Source organism: Limanda limanda, chromosome 6 (genome assembly GCF_963576545.1).
Source record: "Limanda limanda chromosome 6, fLimLim1.1, whole genome shotgun sequence".
Lineage (NCBI taxonomy): Eukaryota > Metazoa > Chordata > Actinopteri > Pleuronectiformes > Pleuronectidae > Limanda > Limanda limanda.
In genome coordinates this window covers 24,058,485-24,084,558 of record NC_083641.1, presented here as the reverse complement: position 1 = coordinate 24,084,558, position 26,074 = coordinate 24,058,485, and the positions used below count along the sequence as shown (strand labels likewise).

Genomic DNA, 26,074 nt, shown 5'->3' with positions numbered 1-26,074 from the left:
CTCGCTCCCGTCTCTCTCTGACCACGACTCTAATGACACTGTTTTCCTCTGAGGCGATTTATCAGCGCCATGGCAGCGAGCCACAGTAGTTTTGTTTCACAGAGTAATTATTATATTGGCAAAATCTCAGGTGACACATATAAATACAAATGTTGGCCAGAAATTAACGGTGTTAAACATTTAGTAATTACCTTAATGCCTTAGTTCCTAGAGCGAAAATCACTGAAATGTAATAGCATATCACAGCTCGTTGCCTTATTATGAATAAAGCAGAGGTATTTTTGTAAAGTGTTCCCACTAGGTCCATGTACAATTAGCTGAGTAAATAAAAAAACACAGACTTTCTTCCTTAATAATCATAAGGGGAAATATAAACTGCTGATGCTTAAAAGAAAAATAAAGCACATGCCACAGTGTCCTCTTTCTACATCTAATAAAAGCTATTTCGACCTCTGATTCCCACACAGATCATTTAAATTCCCATAATCTTTCTGTACCTCTAATGTAATTTGTATTTACATGAACCACCCGCCAACAATTCACTGGCAGTACTTCAAACACCAGAGATGCTTGATATAGCCAAACCTCGATTTTCACATCAACCAGATCTGACCCACCAGACAAGAAAAGATAATAAAAATGGCTTTCCTCCCCTAATACAGGTTATTGGACGGATTTACTGAAAGTGATGTGCTGAAGAATATTTTTTGCATATTTAAATGTCATCTCTTATCTCTATCTCAGCTTTTAATACTTGATATAGTAAGTTACTAAAATGATTACTGTTCAAAAAGAAGCACTTAGTAATCATGGGGTGTTAGAAAACTGCAATTTGCGTAATAGCGTGTGGGCTTTCTGGTGAGAGTGCACCAGGTCTTGTAGCTTCAGGCAAGGGCAGCGCAAAAAGCAATGGGGGTGGCAGGTGATGATTAAATGAATCTGGTTGGTCCACACATCATTATGTACTCGATAGGAGTCGGAGCACACTCTGCTAAAGGGGTGAGGAACCATTTTTCTTAGAGCAATTTCAATTTTTAAAGCACCCTTCATGGGCCAAACTAAATTACTGAGCACATATCAAAGTTTCCTCTCTAGTGTGGTGGCTGGAACTGCTTCTCTCTGTCAAAAACTCTGATGTTAAGATGGCTGTGATGATGATGCTTCTCTCCGCTGGTTCCACTTTTAGTATTTACCACAGAAATGGCGAGTGATGCTTTTATAGCAGGACAGAGAGAAGAAGGGAGACGATTCGGTCTTTCGGACGTTTTCCTGCTGTTTTCTCACATGGATTCATGTAGATTCTCAGGACATTTTACTGAGAGCCTGGCAGCAGAAACTAACTCGGAAATTTGCGTTCTCACAGCTCCTCTGGATAGTTTTGGGTGAATTTACGTGCATGTCTGAAATCTGCATGAGTGTTTTTTTCTAGCATGCTCCATAACAACGAAAAGATTTCTACGCAAATGCACAAATTCCAGCTCCTTACCTATTATTTCAGTCACTGCATAAAATGTGGTCATTTAAAAAAGCTGCTTGTTGTGTTAACACGAGTGTAAACTTTATCCAAGCGTATTTATTCCTTGTAACTCATTCACTTCAGCTGCATGTACACAGCACAAAGGCCAGAGGCTCCCACAATTGCTCTTGCTAGTGGCTGATCACATTAAATCAGATGTTCAAGCTCATTATGGGCGCCTTTGTAGCAACGCCGCGCAGAGAGATTTGCATATTCACGACCGGGGTGAAGCACGGGTCAAGTAGACTACCCTCTCGTTTGTTGGTGATGGTACATTAACAGCTTCATGCGCCCGAGCGGCCCGAGTCACGCTGCAGCAGATGTGAGGGAGCGAGTGTGCTGCCCTCTGGTTGTTTGATGCCATTGACGTCCATTGTCTGATGCTAATCACCGTCTAATTTCCATGATAAGATGGCAAATGCTATTGAGCGATTTTATCGGGATCCTGCAGCCTGACTCTGTTGGTCCAACCTGCCTCAGAAACAGGCAACACTCGAGGACACTACGGTCATTTCTTGTGATTGACAGTCTTGAGTCGGCTCTTGCTCATCACTCTGCATATCATCAAATACCGTCGTTCCAATCTGCTCTACCTGCAGGGTACTGCTGGCAAGGTGTTAATCAACCTGCACGGTGTCTTGCCCTCGGCGGCTCCTCCCGGCGCCAGCTGCTCTCCCACACCTCTCTCTAAACCCCACAAGAGCAGGACTGGCCACTTCAGACAATCTCTTCACCTCTGAGTCCGTGCAATTCTGCCTCTTTCCCCCTGTGGCCCGGCTTGACTCACTTGACTTCTCTACCATGAGCCCTGGACCTGTCAGTACTGGAATAATCACGGTCATTACCCAGAGACAAAAGGACAAATCGTGTCCCAAGCTGGACCCCATATGCTCCACTTGACGTTTTGGTGGAACAGTAGAAAAAGTGATTATTTCAATGTGCTTGTCGGAGATGAAAGTCCAAATTTTACACCTTTTAATTAATTGTTATTTCATAAATTAACCATCATAGACCACGATTGTTGGTATATTTAAAGACTTCAGTAACAGATGTGGAGTTAGAGCTATTTCCTCCAACCAGTAACACCGTGTAAGTCAGGACATAAAGCTTACCCGTACTTCAACCCCTACCTCAACCTCAACTGTGGCAAGAAGAAAATGGAAAGAGAATAATTAATTGAAGCTTTGCCTGGGTTCTCTTAGAAGAAAAAGCCAAGTAAAGATATTCATTCATCATACAGCTCATGTGAAAATGAACTTCATCACACAAACAATAATTCTGTCTCATCTTGCAGCCAGCTGCAAGGCTGTATGAGAATGCGTGACAATCAGTGTTGCCATACATTAATTCAAATCTGCTATAGCTAGACTCTTTTGTGACAATGTTGTCAGGGGAAATTCCCTTGCCCCTATATGCAGCAGAGATTCTCACAATCTCTGAAAGCTCCTCTGAACCGAGCCCCAGCAACACAAAGCAACACAGCCCAGTGCTCAGGGGAAGACAAAGTGCTTTTCACTTTCACTCTGCTTAGTGTCAAATATGTTACTAATAAACACCCAAAAAACAGAGGGAAATACAACAGGAACCGGCTGGAATAATTTGCATCGTGGTCATTATCGACTGTCTCTTGACACTGAAGTGTTGAAGGGAAAACTTGTGAAAATCAATAAAAGAAATCAAGTGCATTTCAGACCGAATAGATCTTCGTCGAATGTAGAAGAATTAGTTGAATGAAGTTGTATCACAGCCATAAATGTTATATTCCTTTAAAAAAGAAAGAAGACAATGATACTGTATTTTCATCAAAATCTCCCCACGTGTCAGCACATGTGTGTTGTCTGGTCTCAGTACAGTGACTGATAGCTCTATTATTATCGTACTTGATCTCCTGTATATTTACTTGCATCACCGCAGCCTGTCAGCTTCAAACTGTCTAAGATGAAGAGCCTGAGAGCTGCTCCCTGAAAACAACGCATCCTTCCTGATTCACATGCACCGATCAATTCCAGAGAGTGTTGAGGACAGTGCACTGCGAGCCTATAGCATCTGTGGTGTTCATGAATATTCAACTGGATTTAACGACACAGCTCATCGGAATACCAGGTTTGTTTTGAGTGTATAGATGACAAAGCCATTAAAATACAAAGGAATGAGAGCAGCGATGTAATTATTGCATTCACAACATGGTGTTTCATCATGTTGCATTGGTTCAGCGGTGCCACAGATACATATTTGGTAGCTGCATCAGGCTACTTGAAGGTGTGTGTGTGTGTGTGTGTGTGTGTGTGTGTGTGTGTGTGTGTGTGTGTGTGTGTGTGTGTGTGTGTGTGTGTGTGTGTGTGTGTGTGTGTGTGTGTGGATGATGCTGCCACCTTCATCAGAAAAAGTTAACCGACGATAAAAGTTATCGAGTTCCTTTTTGGCTATTTCCAAATAGGTTCTTTGAAACCATTTCATCCCGTGATAAGAAACTGTCAAAGTGTGATGCAACTGCTCTGCTGCTGAATGCTGCCACTGCTGATTTATCAAATGGGTTATGGGTCTATGAAAAAATATATATATTTTTTAAAGATGTAACAGTTCACTGTATCAATCAAAACTAATTACAAACACAAAAAATACGGATTTCAGGACCAAGCAAGATCCCAAAATATATTTTACCTTAGTGCACAGCGGGCAATCAAACCCTGAGGGAAGAGGTGAAAAAACCCTGCCCAAAATGCATCACTCCTCACTCCCCCCCCCACACACAAACACAACCCATTCAGCTTCCCTCAGTTTGCCACTAAAAAATGGATTAAACAGCTCCCAACAAACCAGAGCTGGACACATTCACTCCCGAGTGGCGAGGGGATTTTTTGACCGTGTGTTCCGACTGAATTAGTTAAATCCTGGAGCTTTAAAAGAGTGCATGTCAACCGAGGCAATTTGCTGCTGTCTTTGTTCAAATTCAAAAGAAAGACCACATTATTCTTATTTGTCAGTCAGTCCGAAACATTCCAGCTCGGTAATTATCCTGTGATTGTAACACACTTCTAATAGGAGCCATGACAAGCACATAATTCCGTTGCTAAGTAATAGGTCAGAGTGTCTTTAACACATTAATAACAACCAATCAGTCATCTCACTCCTTGTGTTCGCTCCTGACATATTTCCGATGAGAGATGTTGACTTTTGATCACTTCTGTACATTTTGTATGTTGTTAAGACTAATTAATAGTAATTGTTTTTTCACGCCTCTTCACAAGCCTTTGTTGTTTGGGTTATATGGGAGCGGGGGTGTTGAGAGTACGGTTATTTGCAGATAAGCCATAAAACTTCCCTGTAATTAACAGCCTGTATAAGGAACTTGGATTGCTTTCTGTGGTGGTGAGATACCACTGTAGGAAATCGTGTAAATGTTATGATCTGGTGCATTTATTTGGCCCATATCTCAGACTTCTGCATCAATCATAGATGGACTGTGGCGTGGTGTAGAAACCTGAGTCTACACAGACAGAGACAGATGGCTGTGAGACAGCAGAGTCACCCTGCAGCGCCAACAGTGGAGCTTACCCTCGGCATGAAGCCCTTCGCATCATCTGCCCTGGAAAAACACAGCAATTACCAGAGAAGAGGAGAAAAACCTTGAATGCTTCAAGTTGCATTATTGGTAGAAAAGCCAGCAACTAAACAGGTAAATAAACTCGAGTTAGATGCCTGCCAGCTGAAAATATCAAGGTGCAACAGGTGCATCTGAAGTTTTTTTTTGTTTGGATCCATGGATATAAACAACACATCAATTCTTTCAGCAGCTCCTCAGTTGAGATGGTGAAATGTTAGAAGTTTAAATGTTTTTCCTCGTTATTTCCCTAAATATGCCGGCTACCTGTCTGCTACCCACATCTGTCCCTGCGAGAAAATAGCTAAATAACTGCTCCCAAGGGTAAGTGGTAATAAACTACCTCATGTTTTATAGTCTCATCTCCGTTAATTATTGTTTAGATTGATTTTTTGTTCATATGTTTATTGTATGTAGTTATACTAATGTAATGTTTTATGTTTGCTAATACATGCTTTTGCAATGAGAACAATAAATGGCACAGATGTTTATATTAGTGACGTACACTATTGTATCGTGATATGTAGTTTGATATGGATAAACATGTTTTCATGCCAAAAATATCCAGTTCTCTTTTGATTATAGAGAAAGAAATTGACTAATCTGTCAACTTGTGGACTTTCTTTTGTTGAAGTGGTGGTCAACAGATAATTTGCTCTCATCTCATTAGAGAAAATGTTGTTTTAAATGCAAATGTTCTTCCAATAATGTGCAAATGTGTGAAAAAGATTTGTATAATTACAATGACAGCCTCTAAACAGCGCTGTTTTATTGCCCATGTGAAGTGAACAGTAATACAGTTGTTCAGAACACCAGCCAGTATTAGGACTGAAAGGAAAAGGAGGAGAAGATTGGACAGTGAAGAAACACGATCATTCAGGCAACACACACTAATCTGCAGATGTCCCGAGTGGGATTTGGCCGTGCTCCCTGACACATGGCAATCACACGGCTCAGTGCAGAAACACAGGCTCTTCGTCCACACCGCCACGGACGGACGGACCTGGAAGCACCGGCTGCAATCGGACTGAACGAGTGTAGTGACAGCAACCGACTGTCTCCCGCCTGAAGTGTCCTTCTGGATCCCTCACAGAGCGACAGGGAGACGAGAGGCTGTTAGGAGCCGAACTGAGAGTGTTAAGAGCAGCGGTTTGATTCAATCAGTGGCCACGCTTACAGGCATGGAGAATCTCATCCCTAATCTGGTTACTCAAGTAATCCAGTTTTTGTGCGGCGTGTGTAAATGTCATAACTTGTTTAGATTAACCTGGTTAAGCTCTGAGTGCTGTCATGAGGATTAAGGTACATTTCTGTAAATCAATATTATACCGTTTGCTGCAGCAGCGTAAACATCTCACGGCTTTTATTGTTGGCGAATGCGGATTTCTTTTTAATTCTTCAGTCCAACGTTCACATGTTGCACATGTGGTGATTTGTGTAACTCATTCAGGATAGACTGTATTATTATTACCAACAGAATTACTATGTCATATTTTATTACATTAAATATCGTCAAACTGTAATTTATTATAGTAATAACAAACAAGGCATCCCACATCAACTGTTTAATTCAATCAGTTGCTACATGCAGCGCTGTTAGCCATAATTTGTAATGGGATTAATTTTAAAATCCAACATTCTCCGGGGTTCAGCAACGCACAAAGGTCTCCAACCTGCCTAATGAAGAAAATACATCAAAATATGATAACACACTGACACTTATGTACAATAACACCAATCACGATAACATTCATGATGTTATGCATGTAGAAAATACTCCGCATACAACGTTCAGCTCTAATGAATTTGTGTGCAGATATGCATTAATGTGGTGTTTGCAGGACTGTTACTGATCGTGTGCATATCTCAAACTCATGAAGCTGAACAGTTATGAATTGCATTAAAACTCATTGATTAACCATCTACAACAAATGTTTCTCTTCTCCTGTTTACTCTATTTCCTGTAACTTCCTTCCTTCCTTTTCCCCAGCCAGCCAAGCCCGAGCTGACCCGGTAAACACCAGCTCACAGTAATCTCATGAACTAGCAAGAGAACAGTAGTTCAAACTTGCAACATGCTTCACTGCAAAGATCACTCCGGCTCACTGACAGAAGTGACAGCTGTCAAAGTGCGTGAATGGCTGAGACTTCACTGACATATCACATCATCTGGAAACTCGGATTCTCAGTGGACGGTGCTGTAGCAGAAGCGCAGTTGAAATTCTGAAGTGTATTTTCATCAGTAAGACTTCACACAATAAAGCTTCACGGTTTTTAGCAGGAGCTGCTCATCACTTTCGCTGGTTAGAATGAAAAATGGTAGTGATAGACATCAGCAGTTGATAATTATCATTAACAACTTGGCTGCTGTTGGTTTGTGTGCTCGCTGCAGCCGGTGCACTAAACCACAGATTGTTCATGAGGGAAGAAGCTCCACCGCTGTACAACCATAGTGCTTGTGTAGTTCTGATAAATCCATCAGAGTAATACATCCTCCCAACAATCAGAGGCGAGTCACATTCTCCCATTTAAATGTTCATTCATATGAATTTTATGTTTTTATTTTTCGTAAAACAGTTGGAAAGATGTGATGGTGCCTCTGGCATTTATGCAGGTTTATTGATTAAAACCAGATTAACATTTTGGCTCACCAACCAAACCAGTAAATTACCTGCAGAAAAGATTTAAGATTATTTAATTAGGATAAATAAATAAAGTTTCGTAGAAACCTGTTCACCAGCCACAGAAAATACAGAGTCAAGACAAGAAGGAACAATTTGTACATTTGCCACCATTTCATGTTGAGCCGATGAAGTGGACCTCCCACCAACTGCTGGATGATTTTTTACATAGTTTGAAAACCTGCAAGGAATGTATGTAATCAAGGCAATCACCTGTTTTCCACTGCTTGCCTTCATCAATTTACAGACCGAACCGAAACGACTAACAGATATTTGGCTCCTGCTGAGTCTGTGTTTCTAACCCTGCTTGCCAAACACAGCCATTACATACAAAGGCACGCGTCTGCAGATTGAAAACCAAGGGAAGCGACACCAGGCTGCTGAAGTTAAACCTAAACCTGCTGCTGATGATACTTTATTAAAGAGACGAGGATCCAACCACCATCCCAACAGGTCCTGTTTGGACTCTCATTAGCCTATTAAGATAAAGACAATGACCAATTTTCTTCAGAACATCACAGGAGCAGTCTTCTAGTCACCAAATCTCATGGCGTTGTCCCTCTACTGTGTTGTTAATACGGCAGATTTTCTTCTTTACTGTTCCTTTAACTGTTGGACTTTATTCAACCAACTACTCAGTGAAGTATCTTGTTTCTATGCTGCAACTTTCAGGGCAGAAGTGGTCTGTCAATGAAGAGGCCGATGCTCAAGGAGCTGAAGATTGTGGTAGCAGACCGACAACAGCGATCCCTGGACCTCACAGTCTGCAGGCTGGATATTTCCATCATTAAAATCTGACTATAAGTGGTGGAAAAACCCTGAGGAGCTACAGGTGAGTCTGAGACAGAAAGAAAAGATTAGTCAGCAATGACACGGGATCACTGTGTCGCTGCTGACTAATCCTTTAAGCCAGACATTTGATGTACAGCGTTGTTAGACTTGGCAGTGAGAATTTTCTTTTGAGTCTCAAGGACATTTCTGGGCCAGTTGTGGCTTACTAATTTGCTCAATGCTCTTCATAAAGTCAGGCAGGTAAAACTGCTACAGAGAAATGTCTCTGACTCCAGGGCAGCAGGAAAGCAGGCAAGGAGAGCAGACCAACTTTGGACTATTACATTTCTAATCCTATAAGAATATGTAAGAGTCTAATCTGCCCTATAGGGCAGCAAATGTAATGTAAGGACATATTTTGTTTCCATTCCATTAAAACCATTTTTTTCTCCCATTCCATTCTATCCCAGTCCAGTCTGAACATTCAGCTGTGGGACACCACATGAAAACAAGAATTACCCCGGTGGTACTCAAAACCAGAATTACTACACCCAATACTCACCAATATAACCAGCAAAATAAAGAGGAACTGAACTCTCTCCAGGAACTTTACGACCTGTATTTAAATAGTTTGTACACAAACTTTTTATTTAGGTGGAAAAAAGCTGCAGCAGGGACACAGAGGAATGAATTCAGTAAGCACTGCCACCGTCCTTTGTAGAGGTGGAGCTGCATTATTTGTCTGGCTACGCTCTAGTCCCCTGGAAATAGTACACATTCATAGAGGTGGGCTTGGTTTACTCACAGAGCACTTTATTAGGAACACCTCTTACACGTTATTAATGCAGATTTGCAATCAGCCAATCGTGTCAGCAGTGAAATAAATCAAGCATGTTATCTCAGTGACTTTGACAGTGGTAAGATTGTTGGTGCCCAGATGGAAACTGCTGGTCTCATGGGATTTTCATGCACGTCAATGTCTAAAGTTTACTCCAAATAGAAATATCCTGTGAGAAGCAGATCTGTGGACAGATCCTCATGATGGTCAGAGGAGAATTGTCAGACTGGTTTGAGCTGAGAGATAATTCAGATAACCAGTCTGACACAGACAACGTTCTCTATATGTGATGGGAAATACAAATCTAAATACATTAGACATTAAACTTTTCACACTTTCCAAAATATGTCACTGTCTGTGTGGCTGAGTGACACAAAACCCATTATACAAGCTATCTAATAAAATTCCTTCAATAAACTGCTGCTATTATATGATGTTTATATTGGAATATTCATGAATTTTCATCATTGCAACCCTTTATTATTCTTTGGGAAGTTTACTTTGACTTTCTTGTGTGTTTTTTTCCCTAATAAACTGCATGCACAAGATTATTTTGTGAAAGTGCACAAATGCTCTATAGGGGAGAGGAGGGACTGACAGGTCGGATACTGTGATAAAATCAAAAAGCTGCCTGCAGCTGTTAAAAAGCTTCATATGACCGACCTGCTGAGAAATAAAATATGTCCAGCACAATTTATAGAAGCAGACACATATAAGATGTGTCCGGAGTGGGGATTTTCGGCCCAAAGCCGGGGGAATATGAGATAAAGTACTCAAACATTAATCAAAGCATGTATTATCGGTAGGAAGCATGATGCCAGGATTCAGCCACTGCAGTCTTTCACCACTCCTAACACCCTGTATTCATATTAACAAGGGGAGTTAGACTGTCACACTGTCCCAAAGCTGTGTTCCACATATCCCATCTAATTCCATGCTGAATCATTTTCAGCCAAATGCCACAGACGTAATCCGTCTCTGCTTGAGACTCTGGAGCAACAGTGAGGCTCTCCAGGCAGATGTTCCTTTCAAAGCAGTCCAAGTCTCACAACTAATAGCATTAGCCCGAGACACACATTCAGCATCTAGCCTTTGCTTAGAATTGGGCTTCCATGAGGCCATGCGCACAAGACCCAGAGGCTGAGTTGCTTCCTCAAAAATACAAAAAGAGATTCACAGAGCAATATGGAGCAGTTAAATTGTTCCACTGTTTGTGTGTCGCCATGAGCAGAATTAGAAAACTAAGCATTCAGATGTCAAAAATAAATCTGAAATTGAATCTAAACTGCTCATAAATGACTATGGGATTTTTGTATTTTTTATTATTGTGCAGGTTTCTTTCTTATGTAAAGATTAGAGGACAAATGCTTATGTCCTTGCAACTGAAAAATATCCCACAATTGATCTGAAGTGATTGCGAGGCCATTTCCATTTCATTTAATTAAACAGGGTAAAACATATGCCGTTGTCCATTAGTCTTGCATGAATCTATACTCAGTCAGTTTATTATACTTAATGCAGTGTAGTACAACACTGCACTGTTTCATTTTAGCTACATGTACCTAAAGAATCCCTTTTGTGCAGAGGATCTAACAGTAAATGGTATTTCAATTTACAAGTTCCGCAACACTGAATCTTCATTAGAGCCATAACTATATATTCAATAACAAACTGTTTTTTAAAAGTTAGTGCATTCAACCAGATATGAAATCAAGTCGACAGCAGACAATGTCCAAGTGAGTAATTATAAAAAGAATGTTAGAATGTGGCAGGGAGGATAATGAGCCATAAAAGCGAGCGGTGTCTTCGTTCATTAAGCTGATCCCTCAGTATTAATTGTAATCCAAACCCCTAACTCTCAGTAAGCCTTCCATTATTCCCTCCTTTACTTCAGCTACATTAAATCAGTGTGCGATCTACTTCTATCAGAGTCCTTCATGCTTCAACATCAGCAGGAAACGGAAACATCCCAGCTGTGCTGGAGCAATAAATATAAACATCTGCAGGATTGATTACACTAACCTTTATCAAAACCTTCACAGGATTGCAAAAAGAGCAGGAAAGCGGAATGAATGCAGCATCCTGCCATCTACAGACAACACGCTACAGGCAAGAGAGCTGAAGCACCTCAAGACCAAAGGGGATGGAGTGTAAATGACAATATATTTGAAGCGGAATCATCCCATCAACAATGCCTGCTTTGTCGGGCTCAATGTAGAAATCTGTATTCGCAGCACACACCATTAACTGCCTAGCGGTGCATGTGCAACAGAGAATTATAAAGCTGTCCCTTCCCTGTAATACGGACCTAGGATGTCTTATGCTACAGCAATAAAGTGGGCTACTCTCTGTTGTGTGTGTGTTATCTGTCACTAGCAGAGATGGAGAAAGAAATTGGTTACAGACCACCTTTCAAAGAGAAGGCAAACACTGTAGGACAATGGACATGTATGTGCATGCAGAACAATACAGGAAAGCACACAACAGAGACAGGTGAACTCTTTTTACAGCCTATAATAGCTGGTGCACAGGATACAGATCCTTCAATGATGTCAGTTATTGATAAGGAGTTGTTATTGAGGCTTGATATATTACAAAACCATTTGTTTATGCAAAGATAAAAGCATGTTTTCTGAATGGTTTATGCAGTAAAATATGGTTTTCATATCAGCAAACACAAATGCAGGTTTCGCCAATATCTGTGAAAGTCTTGTATCAGCCAAGCAATAAATCGGTTGAGCTCCAAATGTAAACACATCTAGAAGATTAGGAACTTCTATTTTAAATTAACTGTCATCTAAAATGATTCAATCATAAACAATGATTTAGTTGCTTTTTTGTATTCACAGCTTGGTTGCAATGTACTAATGAGGCTGAGAAAACACCAATTTTGTATAAATTGGAATAAATAACTTTTCCAAACTACGGCTAAAACGAAATGCAAAAGATGAGGCCTGCGTGTGCAAAAGTGACACGTCGCTGTGAAAACAAGCAAATACTGTTTTTTAATCTTCATCCGCCCAAAACCATTTTGTAATGTTTCATGACATAAGGAGGCAAAAGTAATTTCTTGACCTAGAGACAATTCAAACAAATCAATTGTAGCTTGAAATCCAATTACACTGCTGACTGACTCTGGATTTACTTGTTGTGTGTCAAACACAAGCTAAACCACATATCTCATATAAACAAAGCATATTTCTTCAATGTTTAATCGGTAATGGCTCATATGGATCCACGCCATAAATCCAAGTAAAATACAAATTAGACAATATTTCCTTTTACAGCTACAGTTTTTTTCTCCACCATCACTATCTAGACATGAGGCAGTGTGTGCTGTTGCTGCATCTGCATTGCAATGTTAACACTTTGCTACAGTAACCGGCTGTCACCAGCGCTGCAGCAAGCAATATGACTTTGCATGTTTGCCTGATCAAAGATTGCAGCTCATCTCCGTAGAAATGAGCATGTGTGCACACAGCCTTATCCCAATGGGGGGAAACAACACATTAACACCCAGGCTGGGATTTGGTTCCCTGCCAGTACCAGCTCCACCTGGGAGTATAAGCCTGAGCCTTCACATTGTTGTCGCTGCTGATGATGATCCAAAAAACTTGTCGCTGGCTGTAAACAGGTCTGAGTAACAATGACTCAGCTACTGACCGCTGCTAAGTAAAGTTAACAATGTGTTTTATGTAGCCTGCAATAGTCTTGACAATTAAGACCCTGTTTTCCTGCCAATGTTATGTGTACTTATAGCTTTTAAAATGTGTTAAATGGTTATCCACAGCTACTTGGGTAAAGGAAGATGTAATTCTCATTATTTCACCTGAAAGAAAATAACATGTCCACTATATTTGTTTAAAGAGATGTTGTCATCTTTTAGAGAAACAGAGTGATGTACTTTTGCAGATACTGACTTTCAAATGCACAAATATATATCTGCAATAATATTAACATGCTTTGGTTGTTTCCATTTTTCTGTCAACAGGAAAATCGTCACAAATAAATAACCTTCAGCCCATACTGGCTGCACTGTTTCCTAAATATTCTCTTAGTTTTTTTCTTCTATTTTTGTCAAATTCCTCTCTCAACAGGACTTTGAACACTTTTCCACATCGTACTGTGGAAGAGCAACACATTTCCATCACTAAAGCCCTGAAAGGAAGGGTGAGCTGCTGCTACAGAAGCCCCACAACCAAGAGACAGCTGTGCCACCGGTAAAAAATAAGAATTCCTACTTAGCTGAAAGATGTATCCCACAATGCACCCCGACACAAATGTAGGCGGCAGCCAAATAATATACCATCAGCATCTCTCCAGGGAAAAGAAATGCATGAGCAAGGAAGGGGGACGACAATAGCAAGAAAAGACGAAGGCCAAAGGGAAAGCAGAGAAAATAGATCTGTGGCTTTTGCATAGTGGTTTGACCCATCTCCCCTGCATTTCCTTAAGGTGCTGGCAATTCGTAATCAATTAAACCACAATGGTCTATATCCAATTTGCTGATGTTGTTATGTAGAGCGAGTGGACTTGCAGATCTAGCCTAAAAGCATATGCTTGCAAAATTACCAGCATTGAACAATGGGCAAGGAATACAATTGAATGTAGCACACGTTTAATTTGACTAGTGGAAGCAAAGTAAGTAAAAAAAGCTGCATGTATGAGGAGAAAATCCTCAACCACAAATAATGCTGTTTCTCCGTCACTGGGTATTATACAGACAAGAGATGAAAAAAAGTCTTAAAATACAAAACATCAAGTGGATCAACATAATTAACACAACAGGAAAGATAGAAACATTACAATATGATGTGCTTAAAAAGCAGAGGGAACAAAAACATTTGCAGACATGGCAGTCCACACAATATCTTCATCAGCCTTCATTTTGTCCTTGGTTGAGGACAGGGAAATGCACATCCGCATGCTCCATGAATCAACCAACGGTTCAGGTAAATTACTTTTAAACAAAAACAAATTTGCACAGAATCCGAATTTCAATTTTCCCTCAAATCCTAAGAAGATTATCTTGGAGTAGATCTGCTGAAAATGCTGTCGGCAGAAATTGGATGGCTTAGTAGAGAAATACACTTTACCGAGGAAGCACAAATTTAGCATAGTGTCACCCCTTACCAAGCACACAGTTCAAACTGGAAACGGGAAAAGGCTTAGTAAAGAATTCATAAAGATGAACACTGCTATTACAGATAAATGCTGACGAGTCAATTCATTGCCATACAGCGCGTGCAGCTCACAGGACACTATCTCAGGTACATTAACAGCAGCAATGTAATGCTTAATTGATTCATGTAGGTAAATTATATTTCATTGACCTACTGCACACTGAGGTCAGAGAACACAGAGCAGGGATAAAAAACACATAATCGTAATGTAGGGTTGTCGCAGTCAGTGTTACTGGTGTTGCACAGTTAATACTGTTATATACAAGCCCTATGGTCTATTTATTTGCTTTTAAAGATGTAACACTGATTAGGTTCAAGTTTGTGTATCAGTGGTAGAGTCCACATCCAATAATAAAATACTGGAGAGTTCACAAATAACGCAAAAGGGCCGATTTGACAATCTATCCGATTCAACCTGAATTTGACTAAGGGAACGTGATGATGTTAATGAGGCAATATGCATACACACATTACAGTGGCAGCATCTGGAGGCAACACATCTTCAAGTGCGCCACAAGAGTGAGGCAGCAGATTCTAAGACACTTCTCCCAGAATTGCTCAATATGATGTTTAACAAATCAGAGCATAATGTTAGTAGCATTATTCATACCACTGCAAATTTGCCCTAAAAGAAGAAGAATGTATATCAGTTATTAAATGTGTCTCAAGGTACTGGCAAACATTCATGCCTACGTGTAATTACTCTGCAGTGAAGACCAAAACAGAAAATAACGTTTTAAATAACATTTAAGGAAAGAAAACGGATAAAAACAACGTTGTAAACAAAGAACTGGAGTGTGACATTTTCAAAACTGTACCAGTGCCCAGAGGAGATATTGATCCAAGATTGATCAAAGTGTGTAACTGACTCAACAGCACCAGAGGGATGCTTACAGTGAAGGCCAACTATAACTGAAAGCAGCTTAGGCTTCACACAAATCTCAATCCTTGTCGTATATCTATTATGCATGTCCAGATTTACTGACTGTTCCTTGACCACAATTTGAGCTGCAGACTTAAGTTGTTTTTTTGATTTTGAGAGGTAGGTGGTGAACATTGACGTTTTGCTTCGGTATAGTTAGGGTTCAAAAAGCAAGTTAAGTGTTTCAGGGGAGACTTGATTTCATTTTCACGCCTTTCGATATCCAATAAACACTTCCCAAGCGTCAAAGTGGTGTAGGAAGCTGTCGACCCCACTGGGTGGGTGAAGGTGTCCAGTCCAAGAGGCAGAGAGGGTGAAGAGGAGCATATTTCACACCCTGCTCCTCATGCTGATTTGACCAGGAAAGAGAGAAGTGCCCCCCCTCTAACACACCTCCACTTCTTCCACTAGCAGCTTGGGTTGTTGGTGGGTGAGCCCACCAGGAAAGCCATTTTGATTTTCAGCATGACAACCGCTGGTGTTACATCATTCAATCATGGTGGCTGTCACTATTTCCGCCCTCAGACAGAAGTGACGGGCAACCACCAGATCACTGAGGGGAGGAGAGAGACCCTGACTTCATCCTCTATATGTCCCGCTGCCAGCTATAATGGTATGGTCCATGTGCCCATGGGAGGGCAAGACACCTTCTGCCTCTCCCAGTGACACCATTGAAACCATTCTGATTAGATTTTGGTAGTGAGGGTAGAGGTACTGTGTTCATAATCGGAACATCCTTACTCTATACCATTTAAATATTCCGATTTGTCAAAAATGGCCTAAAAACGAAAACCCCAAACTATTTGAGAACATCAATAAATCTGCCCTCACTTCAATGGCTTCCTGTTTCATCCAAGCCAGAATAGAAACCTGCTAATCATTACCAACGGCAACTCTCCATGAATTACCACCTCCCCATTTCACAGGAATCAGAACTTAAAATAAACCCATGCACACTGAGATCACAGCTACTTATTATTCCAAAAAGCATTACGTTTTCTCACATGTTAAAATTTTGTGGAACACCTAACCACTCAATACTGAAAACCTAAATATTCTATATCGGTTATCTACATTGTGCCAATTCTACCTTTTCCTTCTTTTTCATCCTTATTTAAAGTTATCTATGACTGAACAATAAAAGCTGCCAGAGTTGCTCAGCTTCAAATATTTAGTCATCTTTTCTTTCAGTAATTGTTGCTCTTCTTCAGACATTTAAACGTACTTGCACCAGATAGTGTGAATTTCATATGACCCTACAAACCTCAGAAATGAGAGATATAATGAAATAAGGAAGTCCCAGCAGCAGAAGACACCTTCATCACTGGGTTAGCGTTCACTTTCAATTCGTGTCGGACAGACCTTGCTACCCTGATGCATATCCAAGTCTTTTAAAAAGAACAAACTTTAAAGATTCAAGTTGGATAATGTCTTGAAGTAAAATGGCAGCACTCAAGCTCCCTTTTGTACTTAATTTAATTCCTGTGGAATTACATCAACCCTGAAGACAGAACTTCAAAACCTGTCTTTTAACACATTATCTTAATTACAGCTTTCCTTTCAAGGAGCATATACATAAAAGATGAATAACCTCACCTCTTTTTTTTCGTCTTTAACAGGTATAGTTAGACACAATTTTAGCATCTTAGCCATAGATTGGATGAGAATCTTTATCTCTAATGTCCCATACTTAGTCCGCCTATCATCCATCACATAACACATAAAGTTGCTGCTATAAAAAAAAAATCACGGCAGCTATTATAGTTGACACCGCAAAAGATTTGTTCCTTGCTGCTCCAAGTTGTCTGCAGTTCCAACTGGTTGACCATTCATTGTGACTGACAGACCCATCAGTTAAGCTCCAGTGCTTTCTGCTGACACCTAGTCTGGAGAGTATTTGCATTGTTCATTTGCCAACACTCCAGTCACATCGGACTGACACATAAGGTATCCTGACAAATTTGGCTTTCAATACAACAGGTTATTTGTTAAAAATGAGTTTCACCTTACAGCGTTTCTTTCCTTTATTCAGTTCTGACTCAGTAAAATTGCTCCCAATAGCAACTTAATCAGACACAGCAAGGATCAGTGATTACAAATCATAGTCCAACGTGCATCATTGCAGCTGTCATGAGGATAATTGTAGGAGCAAGCGTAATGTCATTAGGCTAATGGAAATAACTGATCTGGCAACTATTGGTGATCATATATTCAATGAAGCAGTGAGGGCATATAAACTAGAAAGAATCTGACAGCTTTTCAATCCAGTATCTCAGCAGGCTGGTTTGCCTTCTATTTAAGCTGGCAATAAAATGTCAAATGAAATAAGCGATAGGTGGACCGAGCAAGTTACAGAATTAACTGTAAAATCACACCAATGAAAAGTTAAAACTAAAGATAATTTCCCGTTAGTAGATCTTTTATCTGGAAGTGCTTTAATAAAAACCGTGGTAGAGAATTACATTTCCGTTTTACAGACTGTTAGCCAGCAAGGTGAAACATGTCATAAAAGTGATAATCCACTAAAAATCTTTTTAGTATCCAACACTCATACCCTGAAAGGCTTGAAAGATCATGTTGGCAGTTTTGTGCTTCATGGAGAATAGGGGGTCTAGTGCTTGAATTAATTTCTAAAAAGTATCAGAACATGAATTCCAATATCCTCCCTGCAGAGACTTTTCAATCCCCTCCTGCAGCATTGTGTTCATCCAACTTTCTTTGGGCACCTTAACTCACAACAGATGCTACACACTTCGACAGTCGCATTCCCATGAGCAAAAATACAGTCGTATCCTAAAAAGGGTTATTCAGATTAATTTTGTAAAATATGAACCAGAGCATAGAACTGGATTGGGGGTCTGGCATTGTGTTGCAGGAGTGGTTTGGCAAGTCCACCATGAGATATTTGCCACTTTTGGATTGTTGTAGGATTTGGGTTTCTATATTCTTCTTCTTCTGTGTTGATATGATCAGGTGTTGACCGCCTCTGAGAGCTACTTTAATCCGAAATGTCAGGTTTCGAGGTGAAGATCTGCTATGAAAGCTTTCTCCTCATCTCACTGGTCACACTGACTTCCTGTCACACATCAGATCACACTGAACTTTGATCATACAGATGCAGGCTGTTCAGTTATGTCTCACAAGTGTTCGTTAAATGATTCATAAATAGCAAAGTAAAAATATCCACTTTTCTATTTTCTCATCTTGGAGAGAGCGGAGAGTCAGCAGACAGACTACAAAAGGGAGAGACAACTATAAGCTGCACAGATAATTGTTTCTCTAACGTCACAGTCAGATGACAACAAGCTATATTGTCTTGCTTATACCTAATTTGATTTGGTGTACGACCTGTGTTTGTAGTCGGCTGAAAACTATTTATAATGGTTATGATTGAAAATACTTCAAAAATTGTTGTCCCCTAAAAACCTTCATCAACATATTCTGTTCATGTCCTTATCTAATGACTATAACTAACATTAAAGCATTAGAGTGCAGAAGAGATGAAAGATGGAGCCGCTGGAATCAAGATCCCACTAATAAACAAAACCAGTCCCAAGTCGCAGTCCGTCAGTCTTGGTGTTTCAAATTAAGATTAAATAACTATTAAAACAAAACCTACCCAACAAATTTGCACCCTATCAAACATCAGTGAGATAAGAACTTCCTGTTTGGTTTAGGTCCCATCCACTAACATGGAGGGGGCCGGGTTTATGACCTTTACTGCAGCCAGCCACCAGGAGGCCATCGAGATGCTTTGGCTTCACTTTTAGGGACCTTTCATGTCATCCATCTTTATAAAACAGTCTACATGGTTTCAATTTATGCTCATGATAAGTTTCCAGGTCCCAATGACACCAAACATAAATAATGCAGTGAATAATTTACTACATCTACATATGATGAAACCAAAATAGTTGTTAAGTGTGAAGGTACAGAGCTGAGTGTTATGGAAAACTGTAATTTATGTGTTTAGTGTCTAATTCAGTAATTCAGTGTCCCTGAATGGTTTTTCCATTTCATAATATATCAGATTTTCAAGATTATAGCACTTATTTCCAGTACTAGCAATAATATCAGATCTAGTTTGTCAAAACTCCAATCGTGGCCATTTAAAAAGAAGCTAAATAAGAAAGATAAAAGAAAAGACACATTTCATGAAAGACGCTCCCGAAGAGGATCCTCAAACCACAGTTTCTCCAAGATGGAGATAAACATTATTATTTCATTACTCCACAAATTGGATCCCATGAGATACAGTTAAGACTCCTTCAGGATCTTCACATCCTCTCTACACTTCAAGAAAAAAAAAAAAACTGAATTTATAAGCATAAAAATTCCTGTAGTCATGACATCTTATAGACATGGAGTTTTCTCTGGCGTCTTCCTTGTGTAGTATTATTTATGCACATTTTGTGATATAATTTAGACGCAGAGGCGGATATAATCACAATTACTGTGTCATCTGCTCCCAAAATTGCTGTATTAAAATGAGGTTCATTTGAATGCACATAATCTCGATGGAGGTTTAATTTCTGTGTGCAAACAAGTGGAATTAAATGTGTCTGAAACCCCCTAAACCTCTCTTAATTAAAATCTGTCAGTCAAATGCCTGAGACCTGTAGATGACTGAGAAATGTTGGAATTAAGTGCACGCTGCTGTGTGTAGCATGCACAGATTACTCTGTAAAACAAAAGGAGCACTGACAAAAGCAGCTGGGACATTAATGATCTGCACCCAGTGTTTGTTGGACTACACTGTGTTATACCTGGGGCACATATTGTGTGAAAATGGCCCTGCAAAGTGTGCAGAGGGGCAAGGGTGTCAGAGACTTCAGCTGTTGCAGTGCTACGCTCATGTCTAAAGACGCCAAGGGCTACAATTTGTCCCACTCCACAAAGTGGATTTCTTCTGTGCCAGAACAGGTCGTAATTAATCTCTAGTGTGCCAACAAGGAAAAGGCCCAACACTGCAACCAGGCTCTGCTGTGGTGCTCCTGCAACTGGTCAAAGCAAAAGGTATCAGCTCAGGCTCTGCACAGCATGTTGAGGTGTGACAATGGAGGAAACCCTGGTGGGTGTATGAGCCCAAATTCCAAACAACAGGAAAAACGTCAAAAATAAACAACCTTCAGCCCATACTGGCTGCACTGTTTCCTAAATATTATCTTCGTATTTTCTTCTATTTTTGTGCATTTCGTCTCTCAACAGGACTTTGAACACTTTTCAATATCGTACTGTGGAAGATCAACACATTTCCATCAAATATAAACTGCAATTGTTTCTCTAACGTCACAGTTAGAAGACAACAAGCTATATTGTCTTGCTTATACCTAATTTGATTTGGTGTATGACCTGTGATTGTAGTCAGCTGAAAACTATTTATAATGGTTCTGATTGAAAATACTTCATAAATAGTTGGCCCCCAAAAACCTTCACATCAACATATTCTGTTCATGTCCTTATCTAATGACTATAACTAACATTAAAGCATTACAGTGCTCAGGCTCTGCACAGCATGTTGAGGTGTGACAATGGAGGAAATCCTGGTGGGTGTATGAGCCCAAATTCCAAACTCCTTTGTCCTGACGTATCATTCCTTCTCATTTTTCCTCTCAGGTTGTGGCGACAAACGGAGGAAAGCTAAAGAAAAGCAATATAAATCCAGGGAGAGGGTATACTCCCACCAGCACTCCCACTGTGGTGAGGAAGCAGGTGCAGTACCCAGGAATACAGAAGCTGCACTGCCCAAATATGCTCATCCAAACTCCGAGCAGTTTTCCTCACCTCACCTGCAGCTGTATCCTCCATCCCTCTGCATCGACATAAATGCCATTTGAAATCCAGTGCTTCACATTACACTTTAATCTTGTGCAGGTATTATCTTTACCTTCACTGACATCATCCAGGAGGTCTGAGCCTTTTCCAAGTGAACACAGTGGAGAGTCAGGATTTAAAACTTCATGAACTCACTTCCACCAGAAAGCCTTTCCCCTGATGTTATCTGAGCTGAGTTTGTTTATTGTGCTGTTTTAATTATTAATCTCTTATTGATTTGTTGGGAAACATAGTTTGTAACTGTGTAATTACAAACTATTCTAAATGAAGAACTGGCTGTGTGTTATTATGTGTGTGTGAGGGACTTTTAGATGTTTGCTGCTCTGTCCTCATATGCTTGATGGCAGTGCTGCATTTAAGTTAATGATCATTAGGGTTGAAGGAACCTTGTTTTGTCATATGTCAACATTATGGTCCTAGGTTCAGGATGAACAGATCAAAACGGTGACTTACCAGGTTCAGCACCGTTTCCACAATATCCCGGTTGCTAACCTCTCCGACCTGGATCAGTCCGATCAGAACCGCGAATTTCATCTGGATATTCCGGATTGGAACCGACGGATGGATAATCCCAGCCGGACCCGAGCCGGGCATCATCACCGGCTCACCGGGGACGGGAGCTCCGTGCTGCCCGGGACCTGGAGGAGGTTGACGGTGCGAGAGCGACACGGAGCCCGGCATGGTGACCGGTCTCTCGCCTGTCATTCCCGGCGAGTTGAGACCCGTTCACCCCGGTGATGATGTGTTTTAATCGCTGCTCAGGAGCGTGAAGAAGAAGATGAAGATGAAGAAGAAGAAGAGGAAGAAAAAATGAAAAGACCAGACAAAATAAAACAAAACCCCCCAAAACAAGAGCTCACTCAGCCGGTCACATCCACTGAGTGAGTCCCGGTGAGAGAGAACCGGTGTGTAGCCGGTGCCAAGTGACTGACCTGCGCTGAGTGTGTGCGTGTGTGTGTCAGTGTGTGTGTGTGTCTGTAAGTGTGTGTGTGTGTGTCAGTGTGTGTGTGTGTGTGTGTGTGTGTGTGTGTGTGTGTGTGTGTGTGTGTGTGTGTGTGTGTGTGCACGTGCTCCATTCAGTGCTCGGGCTGTCACCGCCATGTTGCCGCCCCCCGCCTGCGGCTCCACTCACCACGCCTGCGCCGGAAGGAAGAGGAGGTGGTGGAAGAGGAGGAAGAGGTGGAGGAGGTGGAGGAGGAGATGGAGGAGTAGCCCTGGAGGTGGAGGTGTTGGAGGAGGAAGAGGAGGTGGAGGAGGAGGAGGTGGAGGAAGCGAGGAGGTGGAGGAGGAGCCCTGGAGGTGGAGGAGGAGGACGAGGAGGTGGAGGAGGAGCCCTGGAGGTGGAGGTGTTGGAGGAGGAAGAGGAGGTGGAAGAGGAGGAGGTGGTGGAGGAGGTGGAGGAGGAGCCCTGGAGGTGGAGGTGGAGGTGGAGCCCAGGAGGTGGAGGAGGAGGAGGAGGAGGAGATGGAGAGGAGTCCTGGAGGTGGAGGTGTTGGAAGAGGAAAAGGAGGTGGAGGAGGTGTTGGTGGAGGAGGAGCCCTGGAGGTGGAGGTGGAGGAGGATTTGGTGGAGGAGGAAGAGGAGGTGGAGGAGGACCCCTGGAGGTGGAGGAGGAGCCCTGGCGGTGGAGGGGGAGCCCTGGAGGTGGAGGAGGAGGATGAGGAGGTGGAGGAGGAGCCCTGGAGGTGGAGCCCTGGAGGTGGAGCCCTTGAGGTGGAGGTGGTGGAGAAGGAAGAGGAGGTGGAGGAGGAGCCCTGGAGGTGGAGGTGGAGCCCTGAAGGTGGAGGAGGAGCTCTGGAGGTGGAGGTGGAGCCCTTGGGGTGGAGGAGGAGGAGGAGGTGGAGGAGGAGCCCTGGAGGTGGAGGTGGAGCCCTGGAGGTGGAGGTGGTGGAGGAGGAGCCCTGGAGGTGGAGAAGTTGGAGGAGGAGCCCTGGAGGTGGAGGAGGAGCCCTGGAGGTGGAGGTGGTGGAGGAGGAGCCCTGGAGGTGGAGGTGGAGAAGGAGCCCTGGAGGAGGAGCCCTGGAGGTGGAGGAGGAGGAGGAAGTCTGACCGGGGACAGGTTGAGTCCACCTGTCGATGGTAAGCAGCCCAGTGCGGTGGTTTCCTCCTCTAGATTTAAACATGGCTACTTGTGAAAGAAAACGTGTTTCCAACCACGTCCGTTGAGTTTTTATCTTGTTTGGTCAGTTGTGCTAACTCGGTTATTAGCTTTATTAGCTTTAGACGTGAAGCTAGCACCTTAGCCGCTGAACCAAAACAAAGATGGCAGCCGGAAGTTACCTAATTTACTTAAAATAGATACTGGTCTAGCAATGTGATGTTTTTTTTGATTTATTCTTAAATTATTAAGCAATAAATTGGGTTAAAAAAATCTTAGTGAGAAATAATAATATATTTTATATATAGAGTATCTATCATATATAAGAGCAGCTCATATTGCTTTACAATAAAATCAAACACATGACTTAAGGTCAATATTGTTGGTCACGGTGGGAAAACTGAATGACTAAATGTCTGCATCCCCGAAAAGTTACGTAATTTACTGCTTCCACACTGATTTATGTGAAATAGATATTGGTTTAGCAAAGTTGTTAATTTAAATTATGTATTTTTTATTATTATTAAACAATAAATTGGGTTAAAAAAAAAATCTTAGTGAGAAATAATAATTAATTTTGTATATAGAGTATCTATCATATATAAGAGCAGCTCAAAGTGCTTTACAATAAAATCAAAGACATGAAATAAGATGAACATTGATGGTTGACCATATAAGTCGTGGTAGGAAAAGCACATGAGACTGATTGACTTAATTATTGCTCTGTAGCTGCTAGCTTCTAATTTAAAAAGTCATCTCTATATTGATTTCAATGGCTATTAGATTAATTATATCTCATATCACATGATAGATGCACACTTGACTTTTATTATAATCATTACCTCGTAATTTCTTCCTCTCCTCACATAAATGTAAATGTTTCATTACAGTTTAAGTTCTAGATATGTACAGTTCATTGGTCAGACACAAAGATGACCTTGAGTCATCCCCTATGCAATACAATAATTCTAATCTAATACAATAAGTTCCTAATAACTTTATATTGGTACATTGAACAGGTAAAGTCAGGCAGCATTAATGGAAATTCATGAATTGTATATTTTTTTTCAGTATTTACAGAGTTTTATTACTGTTGAAACCAATTGAAAAATAATCACTGCTTTTAATGAACAGTTCTGTTTTTAATTTTAAAGAACAGAGTACAAAAGCATAGTAGAAATTGCATTATTACTGCCTTTAGTCATATTGTTTTTATGAGACAATCTAGGACAGTAACTTTTCTAAAATCTTATATGTGGCTTCTTTCATGTAGTAAAATAAAAATGAAACAATGGCAAAGACCAGAATTATTGTTTATATGTAAATTGACCATTTTAGATGCAGTAACACATACTCAAATGTACTTTTATGGATCCATTAGGAGATTAATTTAACAAAAGGAAGCCATCAGATTCAAGTGATAACATTAAAGAGACAGTCATTGACATCTTGGCAACAATCCTGTCCATCGTCCTGACTGACAGCCAGGAACTGAGCCTGCATTTTATGACATCATTAAGCTGATCTCTGTCAGTGGGGTAAAAATACTGCTGGGCTTTATAAAGTTGTACCTGTCATATGTGCTGCTCAGTTTTAAAATTTGATTTAATTTGTTATAAAGAAATGCGGTATAATTAAATAATCAGATCATTCAACCTACTCACCAGTGAATACGTTTTACCGTTTTCTTGTTCCAACATATTCGTGTATCTAATAATGTCCATGTAATATCAGTGGGAAACAATACAGCTTATAGACTCTGTTGGGCTCAGTAGACGTCAGTACACAGAACTGAGTCAGGGAAACAAATCCAGTATCTGTGACCTGCAGAAAGAAAAAGGATTGTTGAATTCCACATATTGTTTCTTTGGTAGCAGAACAGCATCTTTCTGTATTCTGTTGTAGTTTTGGTGGACGACCCTTTTACACATTCTCATCATCTCTAGACTGCTACTCACTTCATTCCAGTCAGGTTTCCAATAGATCTTATTTTGTGATTCTTTTTCAGGCCATTGCTTAGAATGTACTTTAAAATGTTTCATTCGTGTTGGACTCCACATTGGATACCAATCCTCTCCTGCTATCCGTTGAGAAATGTACTTAAAACATCGATAAAAAGAGGAACTTGATTTCAATCACATTGTTACTAGGGAAAATAAACGTTGACATACTAAAAATAATATTCTGCTGATCAGAAAGAGCCACCTAGTGGACAGAAATTGCAATCAAGCCCAAGCTTCCCCATTGCATACAATTTCTTGGCCATGCAGACAAAATTAATTGCAGTCTTCATTTGCATTTTAATTTTAACTAACTATTGTGTTTGGACACGGTGTTGGTGCAGTGGTTAGCACTGTTGTCTCACAGCAAGAAGGTTAAAGAAGTAGCAGATTGGGATTCCATTGAGTAGAGACTCTATTGACAGATGGGAATGTGTGAGTGAATAGTTGTCGTTCGTTCTTCATCCTATGAGGAATCATTTCACCCTGAAGTGAGTGGTCTCATTCCAGATGACAACATGACTTTGACCTGACCAACATGAACATAAGTAACATTGGACTGACATATTAGACAGCAATCTCCCTCAGTGCCACCAAAACTCCCAAATGAGGGAATATAATTTGGAAGG

The 26,074-nt window shown here is 40.8% G+C and overlaps 1 protein-coding gene across 1 annotated transcript in view; it reads right to left on the bottom strand.

Annotated features, from left to right (window-relative positions):
- LOC133003401 (neurobeachin-like) overlaps positions 1-22,065 on the bottom strand; it is a 187,641-nt gene extending 165,576 nt beyond the window's left edge. Inside the window, exon 1 of the mRNA XM_061073124.1 lies at positions 21,801-22,065. Within this exon, the coding sequence (XP_060929107.1) occupies positions 21,801-22,052 (252 nt within the window). The 5' untranslated portion in view covers positions 22,053-22,065. The remainder of the gene's footprint in view (positions 1-21,800) is intronic.
- Positions 22,066-26,074: the final 4,009 nt, after the last annotated feature.